The following is a 15,605-nucleotide window of genomic DNA, read 5'->3' as shown; positions in this document are numbered from 1 at the left end:
AGTGTTGCTCGAGCTGCAAAGTTTTATCGCCCTCCACTTTCCTTTTTGTTCACTTATTTTCCACAGATGATATCCTGCATCTGTTTCCCCCGAACGGTGTCTTTCTTGGCAACCGTGTTCGGCAGTCTTTTCAAAACCAGAGTACCCATAAAGTGAGAAGTTATCAAAGTTGTTCTCTGCTGAACAGCAATAAATTGGCAGTGACATTTTGAGTACACTGCTTCTACTCCGATGCTGGTCAATTCGTTATATTTTGTTTTAATACCGAGCACAGTATTTCTAGCAGAAAAGCAGCATCTCCAGCGTATAAACAAAATCACAGTATTTTGTGTCTGCTGACTCTTCTTAGCAACTGTCTCACCATTTTTTGGCAACACTGGGAAGAATCTTTATCTTTTCCCAGAAATGTGAGCCCTTTTTTTTGCACAGACTGATGAAAAGCTGAGTCGACATATTTAAAGAATCATCCAAAAATCCAACCTTTAATAGTTTTGTTTCTGAAATGCTTTGCAAGAGTAAAGAGGCATAAATTTTGTTATTAGGTCACCCAATACAATTAAGGCTGTGACCTATTTTCATAAATGCTGCTCGAACAAAATAGTAACAGCAAAGGCAACGTAAAAAGTCCTGGACAGGAGGCATAATCTGGCTCTGGACAGGCTTGTCAGTGTGCTAACACAATACCAAAAACTTTTCCCCGAAAAACAAAAGCTTTTTGGACAGAAACACGAATCTATTAGTTTAGCTCTGAACAATCTGTCCAGCAGTGCACCACTCTGCCGTTTGTTGGAAGTGACAAGCTGTCTTGATGATAAATGGTCCCAAATTAATGCAGGAGCCATCCAACCAGAAAATGTAGCATCAGCATAGCATAGCAATTAAGTCCACATTAAGCACAAATGGCGCATCAAGTGCCAGGATGATTGCTGTTGTGCAACCTTGACTACAGCTGATGGCACTTGACCCCAGCTACTTCTGCTGCTGCTGCTTCTCCACAGATCTCCTCTCAGATGGCTAACATTAAGTTTTATGTTTTCCGGCCACAGCCAGACTGCTGCTGTTTGTCTGAGCAAGTTCCAAGACATAAAGAAAGAGAACGAAAAGTAGAGTGGAATTTACATACCTTCTCTCCCATATCACCTTTCGGTCCATCTTCGCCCATATCACCCTGTGATGAAATCACACAGAGCTAATTATATTCGGTTTATCCTATTCAGTCTATTGATGGCAAGACTGTGCTGAACAAAAATAATAAAGCTGAAAATGATAAAAAAAAACAAAAAAACATCTTAAACATAATTGGGAGATCGTTTACATAACACATAACACACATAGGACTTCTGTGATTGACTGCCCTGTAAAATAGCGTACTGGATACTTGGTAAATTGTAAAAGTACATTGCAGCAAAGTCAAAGCATTGACATGTTAAATTCACTTGGGTCACTAACTGAGTCATTACGCAAGGTTCAAATGTGACTGATTTCATGTGACGTAATACACTCTGTGGGGCTTTGTGGAGGTCCTAAACATCTGGCATCAAGAGCACTTCTAAATTCACAACTTTTCCATCTGAGCTGTGTGAAATATATTGAATGTCAGAGCTGCTAGGGTGGCAATGACCATTGGCCAGTTGTTCTACATCTTTGGTCCAGACGGAAATATCTCAACAATTATTGGATGGATTGCCATGAAACTTTGTACATACATTCATAGTTCCCAGACAATTGATCCTAATTACTTATTGATCCTGTGACCTTTTCTCTACTACCATGAGGTTGACATTCGTCAATGTCGAGAATCATGTCCACCTCATGATGAATTGAATAACGTTTCAATTTGTCATTTATGGCCAAATAACTGCAAAACTAGTGCCAGACAGCCACAGCTGTACTTTGTTTTTAGTGCTGACTGGCAAATGTTAGTATGCTAGACGCTAAACTAAGATGGTGAAAGTGGTTAGCATTCTACCTGCTTACATCAGCATGTTAGCATTCAGCTCAAAGCACCACTGGGCCTACATAAGCCTCTCGATTGATTACTTATGATTGCACTGCTATAATTCCAGTTGATTTTATATCACTGATATTATGGTATATGCAGTATGTTCCTAATTTGAAGGTGAATAGCAAATCCAAAGACTTAAAATAAAGGGTTGTGTCCTTGTGGAGGATAACACCCTAATGATGTCAGAACTCTGCTTCTCAAACAATCAGTTTGTATCTGCTTGAGGTTGGCATTGTTTTCTTAAATTTGCCTGCTGGCTCTTTAGTTAGCAACCAAAGCCAAAAACAGCTATTTATGTTAACATATTTGGCTCCTCTCGAAATAAAAGCTCATAGTACTTTGGAGTGAATTTCAGTGCTGTCTTTGGCAGGGAACTCATCATTTTACTTCTGATAAATCCACATATTAAACAAACAATAGCCTAATAGCTTATGAATCATACAATGAATAGCAATTCCAAGGTTTTCAAAGGATTTGTCCTTATGGAGAATATTAAAAAGAAACTTCAAGAAAATGCGCTTACTATAACAGACAATATGCTTGACGTCAAGCGTTAATCTGTTTAGATGCATTGTCATTTAATTTTTCCATCTATGAATCTATCGGTTAGAAGATAAAATGACTACTAGCATCAGTCAGAGGCAAGTTTAAAAAAACATCCTTTTCCCTAATTTGCCTGTTGGCTGTTTAGTTATCGAACAAAGCCAGAAACAGCAGTTTACGTTAACAGATCTGGCTCCTCTTAAAATAAAAACTTGTAGTATTATAAAGATGTGATTCCCAGCCTGGGGGTCGGAGGATAAATCGGAAGGGAATCAACATGATTAAAAAGATTGGAAATAAGATATTAAACATATTCTGCCAGATATTTTAACAGTTATTTTCTCTAATATTTGCATTTTTACTTCAGCCCGTCTGACATGGCATGGCCCAGGGGTGATGACCTAGCTTCATTTTTAAGGATCACATGTCAAAATGGTTAGGATCCTCTGCTTTACAGTGAACACTATGGGAAAAAAGCAGAGAAATAAGAGGCAGCTTCTCACCAACACAAATGTAGAAACCAATCTACCTCGTCAGACCATTCAGTTATAACTTTCCTGGACTGACCTGAACTCATGCCAAAGCAATCTCCTCTAAATGCAGTTCCCATTGAGCCATCATTTGATCATTTGCGTCCAGCTAATTCGCCACAAGACACCCATGGTGCTGCGAGCAGTGGTTGCTAAGAGATTGGCTATTTGGCCGCACAGCCTCATTATTACAGTGAATCAGGTGTCTTAGTGAGAGGGAGCGAGTCTCTGATTTGCAGAAAAACTCAGAACAACAACTGAAAACAACTGCCTGAAGGCCAGCTTTGTGGTCGATGAAGAACACTGAGTCATCACCTCCCTCCAGCCTGTCTCACTCTCAATTCTGTCAGTGTTCACACCTCACACCAGCTCCTGTCCAACAACAATGAATAAGGGCACCGTTAGAATTAGGGAATGGAGAGAATAAGGCTGCTTTTCCTCACTGAGAATATTGTGTGGGTTCACTTTTTCGGTCTCCTCTGAGGCCTGTAGTTGGAGAAACTGGCTTCAATTTTGTGACTCACTGACTCACTGATGGCCAAATCTCAGAAGGGAGTCACCTTTGAAAAAGACAAGCTGTGAGTTGTGCGAAGCAAAGGCAGAGCCGCCGTCATGACGGCTGTTCCAACACATGGCGGGATATCAAGACTGACGCTAACAATAATGTTTAGTGATCTAAATTAGCACTTTTACCTTTTCACCTCGCTCTCCCATTTCACCCTGTTGGGAAAAAAGCAGAGTATTAAACACAGAAAAGCTCAGGGGGAGTTGGGTTCATTTGGGGTTTTATTGCAGCCACTAAGGGTCAGATTGTATCTGGGGTTAAGTTCATGTTAGATTATGAAAATTCTCTTGTGTTATGGCTGCTTTTTCCCCCAGACAGACCACGGAGTGTCAGAGAGTCCTTACTGAAAGATTAACAGGGCCAAATCCTACTTCAAATGTTTTTCACCACAATTTCAATTAATTAAAACCTGTAGCTACCGCTATCACATTTATTACTAAGAAGGTAACATGCTCTTATTGATATATTGGCAAATACAGATCATGTGACCATGATATCAAACAAAGATGAATGAAAAGACAAATATATGTGTTTTCTAAAGAAGAGTAAAAAAATGTATAATGAAAAATATGGTCAAAATAAGTGTCCAAACGTTAAAAAGAAGATAATGTTTCTTTGATGGGAAAGGATGCAAAAAATATTACATGACTTCCAAACACTAAAACTAAAAATATGATTGCCATGAATTTACAAGAATAAGAGCACACAGAATATGTGTGCACCACACCTTGGCTCCGGGGATACCGTCCAATCCTGGGATGCCAACATCCCCCTATGGACAGCATAACATACACACAGAGGCTGTATTCAGTGTGCTGTTTCAGCAATGTGATTTCAGGTTAGGAGATACAAAAAGCTTCACATTTCCTCATTAGAGAGCGATAACCTCTGACCCTAACAGAGGTTAGGTTTGTGTTGTGACTACACAGGTGTTGTGCATTTTCTGAAAAAGCTGATAACGCAGCAGTAGATGGGATAAATAGTTTATTTTCCTATATTATAAGGAATAGACTCTGCGCATGTTACCTTACAGCTACAACTGAATAAAAGCCATTCAATACCGAAAAAGTTCAAAAAGATTTAATATTGAAACCGCAAATTATTATTCTCTATAAGTGGAGAAGATAAACAATCTAATTCAAAGCTTAATTATCTCTGGTGTGGTTCTGAACAATTTAAGAAAGCCATGTCAATCTAATGAATGCCAGTTCATAGCGTGTCTGAATCCCTGTTGTCTGCAGCGCTCACTGAGAAACCAATCTGAGTCCATCTGTTGCAAAAAACAATTAACCTCGTGACCTCTGTAAAGCCACCGCATCATTGGCCTTTTAGAAGAGGAGCAGCTTCTCTTCAACCCAGAGACACAACTTTAACCTGATAACGCTGATCAATAGCCAGTATTGAAATTAAATGTATTACTTAAGTTAAAATACACATTAATGTGCTGCTGGTCACATTGTAAAGAAACATCGTATATATGTTCTTTCTCACTTTCTTATCGTTTTCCTTTTCCACACAATGCTTTGCTTTCCAGAAGTATTGTGGGAATATCAGTGTGGATGATCCATCTATAGGGAGTAGCCCCTCAGCTACACACTAGTGTAGACGCTAGTGAAGCTCTTCATAAATGCTGGAATTGTGTATCGTCTATCAGCTCACATATGGGAGTCATTGACATAATGATGATGATATATTACCATAATGATGATGGAGTCTGATTAAAAACTCCTAAAGTGGGTGGCTGATAAGGTTTGCATTAGTGATCATGCCCTTATAGTGGATATCTATGTCAGATCAATATGTCTGCCAGTCAACCTGCCACTGCTGGCAGAGCATCCTTTACTGCTTTAGATTTCAACTTTCTGCATGAGTGAAGGCTACATACCATAACAAATTCTGTTTTATAACTGCATTGCACAGCATTGGAGTTCTATTTCATGGGTGCTGGCAAACCCCACTCTTTACACAAGTATGGAATTAGGCCTTCAGCTTTTGCTGTCTCTAGTGTCAGTATGACTTTCACTCCAAAATGAAACTTCTATACTCTGGTTCTTGTTACAACCATGCGTGCCTCTTCATAAATGCATTCTTGAGATTTGAAAGATGTCGCCTCTCAAATCATCTCCCCATTCATTCTCGTTACCTATACCGTCGTTTGTTCTGGTAAAAAAATATGCTTTTCCATTTTTTTACCCATTGTGAAACACCTGCACTGTGTCTCCTTTATTTGCTTTGAGAATGAAATGCAGAAACGAGCCGAGAATGTGAGCAGAATCACAGGCAGCTTGAAACTGTACTTTGTGGTTAAGACTTGAAGATGCAGCCCAGGGGATTTCTCCTAAATAGGACAGCGGTTTGAAATTGTCAGAACGCATGGCAGAACTTCTTTAATTTGAAAAGTGCAACACACAGCCATAAAGACTTATGAAAACTCTTAAGCATGTTAAAGTGAGTCTTTTGAAGAAAAAAAAAATTCAGGTGTGGGTGAAAGTTAGCCTTCTGAACTTAATGTGTAGTATTATGTGAGGGAACCATGTTCGGGCTAAATTTAGAGGGGCTGCTAAATTTAATTGAAACGAATGAGAGTTATGAATTTGCTGCAATTAAAAATATTCATCTGAACAACACAGTTAAGTCTTATAGGGTCAGTGTGTATGTTTAGTGGCATCTAGTGGTAAGGATTGCGAATTGCAACCAACAGCTCTATTGATGTGGGAGAAAGTGGTATCTTGCTTTTATAAAAGTCAAAGAAAAGAAAAGAAGTACTTTATCTAAATGTATTAATTCTAATGGCAAAATTCCACATTCATATTTAAGCAGTAAAAAACTTGCACTTTTTCTCCAGGTTGTACATTATATCACTATAATAATTATTTTTAAACAAGGCTGTAAAAACAGTCAACATCACGCAATTTGGCTCTGGTGACTTGTATTTGTTATCTGTACCTAAGGGCCGTACAGAGTTCGGTATGAGGGCCTAGCTATTCTACTCCCTCCAACACACTGCAGACTGACTTGCAGGTAAGAAATCTGATCTCCTTTGGTGAACTTAAACACCGGATGAAGACTTGGAACTAGATGCAATTAATTGTTGTCATTATACTGTACTTATAAGTGGTCTTAAAGTTATACTGTTTATTTGTGTTTTTCTTTGTTGAAAGTCCTTTGTTATTGTGGGTTTGCTTTGTGTTCGTATTTGTAACTGTGTAACTCTGTCAATATGCGGTAGTTTTGGCCAGGTTTCTCCTGAAAAAGAGGTTTTAAATCTCAATGAGATCATCTGGTTAAATAAAGGTTAAATAAAAAACATATGTTCCTCTTTTAATATCTTTCTATAATATATCCTACCCCTGGCAAAGTTTTTACCGTGTCTTCTTATATATTTGTATACTGTTCTGTATACTTATTTATCTCCCATGTACATTTTATTTCTCTTTTTGCAATAATGATTTAAGGAGGGGGAATAAATCTGATTATTCCAACACCACATGACTGCACCATCAGTCACTGCTCAAAACTCCCTTTCCATGTGCAGAGGAGAGGCTACAGTGGCCGACACGCTCTGTTGACTCTAATACATGTGGTCCTCCATTTGTTCAAATTTCACTTAATTTATTACTTCTAATAAACCAGTCGACTACTTCTGCTAGGGTATTCTTCTTCCTTCTTCTTCATACATATTCAACATAGTGACAAAACGCACTCTGTAGAGCAGTTTGTCCGTTCGGGCTACTGTAGAAACATGGCAGCGCAACAGCGCCAGTGGTGTATGTAGATAGAAATGGCTCATTCTAAGGTAAAAATAAAAGGCAACGGTTCATTATGTAAGGTCTTTTATACACCACTGAAAACAGAGTTATGCATATTATACTGCATTTCTGTCCTCCTAAATATTACACACGGAACCTTCAAAACCTTTTTTAAAAAGTGAAAGACTAAAGACTCACATTTCATCCTAATCCCCCTGTTTAATCCTTTTGCAACTAGAATGGGATTAAACGATTTATTAATAAACACAATTTTGCAGCAGCTCCCATTTTCTTCGGTGAAAACTAATCTGAACAACTAGTCAACGGCCAAAAAGAGGAGCATAGAAATTGTATTGTTTGCATATTTCTTTATAAAAGTAACCTCACCTTCAGTCCATCAACACCTGGGACGCCAGGAAGGCCGAGTGAACCCTGAGAAATAAACACAAAGGCCTTTAGGTGTCTTTACGTTCAACAATCACACTGTATTTCACTTGCAAAGAAGCTGACAATGCAGAGTTATGGTTATCAACAACACCCCAAAGAAAGATCAAGTCATATACTGTTCAAAAAATAGTCATACACAGACGCAGGATTAAACAGCCTACAGAGGCGCCTCTGAGCAGGCCTGTCTATTGTTACCATCCCCACTTCAGCACGTACACTCAGTGTGTGCTGATCTTATAAAACCAGGCCAGAATAAATATTGCATGTCATATTTTAAGATCCGCTAAGTTATGGACTATACAGGCAGAGAGGAAGACCGGGATTTGAGAATAAATCTGTTGAGTTTCAAAATGAGAAAAGAGAAAGTAAAAAAACAAAAGGCTTTAAAGATACTTTGGCTCTTGTGCTTGCATGTACTCCTTTAACTTACTTAAAGCAGATGATTTAGACTCTGAGGTTTTACCAAGCATGTTTTAATGAACTCCCACTCTCTTGGATAGTGGTTTGCTTATGCTGGCTATTGGTGCTTCTTCGTAATAAAAGTAACTTACTGTTGCCATGGTCACATTTTTAGATGTATCAGAGATGAGTGAAACAATAAAAAATAATAATTTTGGGTCTTATTAACCAGAATATAAATTGAGATGAAGGAGAATAGAGAGTGGATCACATTACAGTGGGAAAGTTAATGAAAAATATTGTTATTATTATTATTATTATCATATAAGTTAAAATGTAGGATTCACACTCTACTTTTTATCATGTAATGACAACAAACCAATCACCAAGGTGATGAAACTTGAATAACTGTTGATGTCGGACCTCTGCTAAACACAGCACTGCACCAGATCTAATTGAGTAGCCTTTGGGCCTGGCTTATGAGTCATTAACACGGCGGTGTGTCATCATTGACCCCTCCACACTCCTTCCACGCCGACGGGAGGCCTTGCCGACAGATGACAGCGCAGACAGGAAGTGTCTGATTGGGTTACACTGAACAAACACTGGCAGCTACCTGATGGCTGGATATGGCTTACATCTGTTCCCCACATCAGTGCCGCCAGGGACCCACAGCCTGTATCGCAGCACTTAGCTCCAGGTTCTCTGTTCTCCGTCTTTCTCCTTCTCTGTCAGTCTTTTTCTTTCCCTCATCGTGCTGTTCGAGCCTTAACGCTCCTCTTGCCTTCTTACTTGCCCTTACTGTGCCCCTGTATCACTAACGTCCAAGTAAACATATTCATGTTTTGTTTTAAGAATTTGAAAACAGAGAAAGCTCCTGTTCAATGTGAGATGTATTTTTGATGTAACTCGGTAGATAACCAAGTCAGAGAATGTCGTTTTATTTGATCTAAAAGAAAAATAAGAAATATCAGGGGAACAAGAAACTATTTTCTAGACTTACCTTCTGCCCTTCAGGCCCCTCAGGTCCCTATAAATGAAAAGAGACAGAGAGTGTGAGTGGAAGAGAAACAGAACAAAAAGAGTACATGTCAGATGAAATAATATGATTTCCACAGCCAATATGGTCACAGCGGAGAGACTGGCAAGGCTTTCGGTAGGATTTCATACAGTGAGCACACACCCTTCAGGCAGAACCGAATCACAATCAGTCCCTTGTTTTATTCTCCGGCAAAGAATGAGAATCACTCTGTGCCTTCTTTTCATCGAGCTTCCCCATAATCTCTAATGAGACCACGAAAAACAAAAACTTTTATATGGGTTTATCTTTTATGTTGATCTCCTTCTTTATTCATTTTAGCGACTGTAAAATCTTATTTGGCTGTTCCACATTTTAAGTCCACAGTCCAACATATAGAGAGGTTCATTATCTAAATGGGCCATTAGTTGGAGAGCCTTACAAAGCTAAGAATTTAGACAGGGCATATAAGGCGCCACATCTTTAACTGAGATTTAACACAGTGATAGATGTGTCTGGGAGGACAGCTTCTATTTTCAACCTGCCGTTTACCACAGTGAAACCAGACGCCATGTTGGATCCTCAACCTCCTCCACCAGAACCTGCTTAAAAAACAGCAACTTTATGACTAGAAATGAGAAACCAAGCCGAAAGTTAGTTCCTTCCATGTTGGCTTCACTAGAATCTGAACTATTGCAGTAACCCACAGCAGTTCATCAACACCTTTACACTTGGCTGTTATGACACCTTGTGTTGGCCAACATTTTCCTCACTGTCAGCTCAAGATCCACAGTAAGTGGTGCTATTTGGCTCATCGCTCTCAGTTGGGTCGAGGCCAGGCAGACCTTATGCCACACAAGCCCTCTACAACAACAACTTTCCAACAACTTTATTCATGTGGATGGAGCATAGTTGGCAAAGCCTAATAAGTGGCCCTCTGGTGAGTGTAAAAGGTTTGTGTGCCTGTATTCAAAAGTAGCCAAAAAGGACGCACTCGGGTTGAAATGTTTGACTGTCGGTGCAAATATTTGTGAAGAAGAAGTTTAGTTTGGTGGCGGCCAATTTATGTGTGTGGCCAAAGCACCAACAGCTCCTTGGCTTAGCTAAACAAGGACAATAATAATGACCCATTTTCTGAGAATAAGTATTGTTTACGTTTTGTTGATGAAACAAAGTGCTCACCAAGTAACTGAAGCTCAAAACTTTCCCATTTACAAAACTAGCCTGTTAAAATCCCTGCTGCAACAAGTTCATTTACAGAAATGGCCCACACAGTTGCAGCTCATTTATAGTGCATTCCATGTGCACTTATAACAAAAACCTCAATGAACAACTTTCATTTTCCGGACCAACCAAGAAAAAGGTTTTCTTCTCCTGCTTGCCTGTAAAAGCCTTTGTTAGCTATCCTCAGTAGGGTTTGGTAAACATCTTTATGACCCACTAGGTATGTGAGAGCATGTGTCACTCGCCTGTGCGCTAATTAGCTTGGCTACATCTGAGAGCACTCAGGAGCTACTGGCTGAAAGGGAGATTTTTCAAAAAGTCAAGAGTCCTTGAGGAAGTCTTGGTCCCGGCTCTTTTGTTCTCAAATGTGGTCCCTGACATTGCTAGAAAATTAAAATTGAGAAGAATCCAAACGTGTTCATTAAAAAGGATAATTATTTAAACTAAAAGCACTCACCGCGGCAGCACATGCTCAGCATATCGCACCTTAGCTGCCTCATTTAACATTCATAAAAGAAAATAATCCACATAAGTGCAATATCAACAGGATACCTATTGAAGTCGAGCATCCGAGCACAAATACAAAGCGCTGAATGTTTGGTGCTTTCATTCATGTCTCGGAAATGGCAAACAATGAAGCGATTGCCAGGTAAATTCCCACACTCAGTATGCAGTTGAACCCTCCGCCAATTGAAGAGCTTCCAGAGTGTGCATTTCTTGTTCATCATTTACAACACAAATATTTTGACTGATCATAGCTCAGAAAAGCTGCATATCGGAGCTTTAGAGAGGCAGGTTCAGAGTTTCTGTTTCACTGTTAAGATCTTTTTAAAAGCTTTGCCATATAACACTGCTACTTACATTAAACTAAGGTACTTTCAGATTAAATGGAAAATTATTCTTTTGATTTATCTGATATTATTATGTTTCGACAACCTGGGTCTTATTGTCTTAAGTTTGGCCAGTGTAGCTAATGGTTAGCATAACAGTGTGCTCACCACCATCACTGTAGAGATTGTGGACATGTGTGCTTTATTTAAACTGTGCACATGACTTTTCGTTTTGTAAAACATTTAAATCGCACCAGCATTACTGCTAACTGTAAACAAAACGCTAACAAGGACAAAGTTTTCACCTTTATTAATTCATACAGTATTATACTGACCTACAGGCTCCAGTAGGTTAAATGACAGTTTACATTGTATAATTAGTTTAGTATAAGTATAATTAGTTATTGTATAAAAGTTTTTTTAAGCTTATTCTGATATATTTTAGAATACTTCACTTCCACTGTGTATAGGCAAATTAATGCATGTAAAACTACTTACATGAATGCCACATTATCAGGATTTGGTAGTCTCCACTATAATTACATCCCAGTGCCAACAGTCCCAAACCCAAAGATCAAACGGAGAAACCAAAACCTAATGACCTTAGTATTTCTAAAACCCTGTCTGTACAGTAGGCATAGTGCCTAAAACTATGACAATAAGACCCAAGTTGTAAAAGAAAAAAAATATTTCCCTTTTAGAACAAACAGATTTTTTCCACAGGGAAAAAAAGCTTTATGCCCGTTACTGTCAACATTTGCCACAACATTGTTGTCCATGTCCTAAGCCATTTCCTCACATCTTTATTCCTCATACGTTTTCTTTGGCTTCACATTCAAAGAAAACGTAGTCAAGGACACCAAAGTAATTATAGGTATGTCCTCATTATACAGGCATTTCTAGATGCATGCCTGTTGTGCATTTTAAAAAATTTCTAAGGTGAGTCACTGGTGCATTGTGGGTAGTTATAGAATGAACAGGATGTAAAAGAGGAGCACCAAAAAGCAGATGGAGTAGGATTTTTTTCCGGACGGAAGGCTGCATACAACACACCACTGGTTTTCCATATTTAGTCTTTTTGAAGCACAATCAAGTCCCAAATGAAAACTGTGTGCAAGGCTGCAAGCCACCTTTACAGAGCTGAAGACTGAAGAATTTACCCCAGAGAGACCTTATGGCACAGATGATTTTAAATTCAGTCCTGAAAAAATTACTTCTTCTTCTTCTTCTTCTTCTTCTTCCTCCCACCTCCCCCCTCCTGCTTGTTGCTCCATAAGAGCCTAATCCTTCTAACCAACACCATATGTCCTGGAAGGCTGCTGGAAAACTCTGGAATCTACTTTTGCCTCCTTAACAATAGCATCTACATCAAAATACGCTGAGCTGTGTCAAGTGGGCGCTAGCTCCGAGAGCACTGTGAAAAAAGCAAAGGCTGGTAAAGGACCGACCTCAAAATCCCTACCTCGAGTTGACTTGTGCAGATCTGAAAGTGCCGATCAAAGATTATCCTTTCAGCTCGCTGCACAAAGTGGAGCCTATCCGTCTAGTTGCTTATGCAGATCTAATTCATATTGATTTTCAAAGACCAATCAAGGGTGTGGACTGGTATAGTGTGTCTGGAGGGAGAATGTCTTTTTATTCCCTCTCCAGAGGTTTAACAGCCCAAATGATCACTTACAGAAACTTTTCTCTCTAATCCATTATCTTATATTTGTTTTTTTCTCCTTCTCCAAAGAGTAGCAAACAAACTGCTGTTGGCTGGAAACAGAAGCTCTGAATCTTTTTACAACCTCTGGGACATGCTTATCTCACGCTGTTTTTTGGGAGTGGTGGGGTTGGGGGGGGTATTTCTAAATTATGACATTATTCCTTGTTAAAAGTACATTAGTGTCATGCTGCGTATATACTCAGGAAATAGTATGCCTTATTTCAATTATTACAGTGAGCAGCGCTTATTCTTTATTCAGAGCTCTGCGCGAGGCCTCTGAGCTTATTTTGAATGGGATTCACCATTCATCTTTTGGAGTAATGCTCTGGCTGCTGTCATGAGCAGTTGTGTAAGCACTGGAGACTTATGGGAGCACACCTGGGACCACTGGGAAATCTGTTGCAAATTTTACATTTATGGCACTGTGAATTTTGAAACAAAACTGTGCTGCTTACAAAGCTATTAGCACAAGGGGGTGTAATGGGTAAAACATATAATTAAAGCCAACAAAAGCTGGAAACTAAAAAAACAGCAAAAAAAAACCGCAGACAGAGTGTAGTGTGTTAAGTGACCTAAAAATGATAAGCCGTTTTAGATTTAAACTCCTCTTACTCTCTAGTTAATGTGTCTCTCTCGCCACCTAAGCCTCACCATTCTCTATTTTGTCTCTCCATTTCTTTCCAGTCCAGAGACTCTTTCCACACCCTGGAAAAGGTCCGAGAAGATGGAATCAGAGATGAAAGCGCTTGATAGCACCTCCTCTGTCAGCTTCACTTACTCTCCCCTGCACTTGTGAAAACTGACATCACCGGGTGTTTTCACATGTCACGTTTTCCGTCTTTGCCTTCTCTGGAATTTGGCTTGAACTATTCAATGTAGCTTTTATGAAGAAACTTCAATCAAATCCTTTATTTACTGAACACCACAAGCAGTATCTAGTTACTGTTAACTGGAACAGCTTGTCCCTGCCGTACAAGGGGTTTTGTGAGAGAAAACTAACGTTTTTGCAGAGTATCATAAAATGTGTCATTAATATTCACCATAGTACCCATAAGCCACATTATGAGTATTATCTCGTAAAGTAAATGTACATTTAAGAAGCATCCTAAGTGGCAGTATGCCTGATTGCTTTGTCAGTGAAAAAAAACAAGATCTGAATTAATAAACTCTGTTGTAGTGAATGTTTGATAATGTCACAGTTGGTTGGTTGGCAAATTAAATACATCCAGGAAAAACAATACATATTTTTACAAAAACACTGTTATAGTAACTTTATCAGTGTAAGAAGGGCAGTCAGTCAGTGAAGGCTACTACCACAACAGAAATTATTTAAAAGAAAGCATTATTGGATTATTCCACAAATTATTTACTGCAGAATGACATTTTAAAAAGACAAATTAGATGACTCTCATACCTGTACAGTTAATATGAAGCTACCTCCAACAGGCGGTTAGATCAGCTTAGCTTAAAAACTGGAAACGGGGGATAACAGCTAACCTGACTCTGTCCAAAGGTAAAATTCAGCAGCTTACCGAAGTGTAAAAACAACACTTTGTGGTTATGTGCCAGACTATTTTTTCTGTTGGAGTTTTGTCATTGCTGTTAAGGTCGCCAGGGAGCCAAGGGAGACTTGTGCTTTTGTGGTCTTGTGTGTGCTGCTTGTGTGTGTGCTAAGATATGCTTAAAAGCTGCTATTTGTAGCCTCATTTTTACCTGATATGAAAGTGAAATCAATATTCTCATCTTACTCTTAGCAAGAAAGTGAATAAATGTGCTGTATTTCCCCAAAATGTTAAACAGTTCCTTAAAGAAAGCTAAATGCACTGATTCCTAATTGCTAACTTAGCATCTAAGTTCAGCTACAGATCATGACCAAAATGTGATTCCAAAAGGATAAAGTGTGTGCTTACCATGGGTCCTGTTTCTCCAGGCTCTCCTGGATCACCCTGTAGTAAATATGAAAAACAGCCAGTTAATGGTTAATTTCTTCTTTGAAAAATTGAGAACACGCATGGAGTTTTAAAATGATCATAGACAGCATTCTGTAAAACAAGTCAAACATTTGGTTGAAAAAAATACAGTATTTTCCACATTATGGTCAAATTCCCCATTCGTTTTAGTGTTTGGCCACTATGGTGCATAGGGCCGAGGTTGCCAAGTAAAATCAGCATTGTTCTGCTCATATACCACGTTGGCTGGGAGGCGTTTATCATGCTGTGACACCTGTACCCTTCACTGTCTCCGTCCAACAACCTTGTTCTAGTCTCCGCTTTCGGTTCTGGCCTGACTCTTGAATGTTCCTGCAGTTCTCAGGGTAGAAAAAAGACATATGCCATGTTCAAACTTCTTTGCCAAACCCATGCTTGAACATTATTCCATTTTGCCTCTTTGTGACATTTACAGGACCATTTTTGCTACCCTCCTTCTGTGTGATTCATGGCAGGAGAAATAAATCATGAGAGAAATAAAGCGCCCCAGCGAGAGAAATTTAGTTTCTTGGAAAACGCAACAACTATTGCGACTGCAACTGAAAGAACTGAAAACAATAATCGTCAAAAACTTGGAAAGAAACAGATAAACAACACTT

At 39.1% G+C, this 15,605-nt stretch overlaps 1 protein-coding gene across 1 annotated transcript in view; it reads right to left on the bottom strand.

The window, feature by feature from the left end:
* LOC123981170 (collagen alpha-1(XXV) chain) overlaps window positions 1–15,605 on the bottom strand; it is a 147,617-nt gene that overhangs the window by 21,764 nt on the left and 110,248 nt on the right. The window contains exons 9-14 of the mRNA XM_046065869.1: window positions 14,929–14,964; window positions 9,242–9,268; window positions 7,780–7,824; window positions 4,371–4,415; window positions 3,772–3,798; window positions 1,124–1,168 (exon numbers count right to left, since the gene is read on the bottom strand). Of these exons, the coding sequence (XP_045921825.1) occupies window positions 1,124–1,168; window positions 3,772–3,798; window positions 4,371–4,415; window positions 7,780–7,824; window positions 9,242–9,268; window positions 14,929–14,964 (225 nt within the window). The remainder of the gene's footprint in view (window positions 1–1,123; window positions 1,169–3,771; window positions 3,799–4,370; window positions 4,416–7,779; window positions 7,825–9,241; window positions 9,269–14,928; window positions 14,965–15,605) is intronic.

Source organism: Micropterus dolomieu, linkage group LG12 (assembly GCF_021292245.1).
Source record: "Micropterus dolomieu isolate WLL.071019.BEF.003 ecotype Adirondacks linkage group LG12, ASM2129224v1, whole genome shotgun sequence".
Taxonomy (NCBI): Eukaryota; Metazoa; Chordata; class Actinopteri; order Centrarchiformes; family Centrarchidae; genus Micropterus; species Micropterus dolomieu.
Note: the sequence above shows the minus strand (reverse complement) of the source record. Positions and strands in the feature narration are given on the sequence as shown.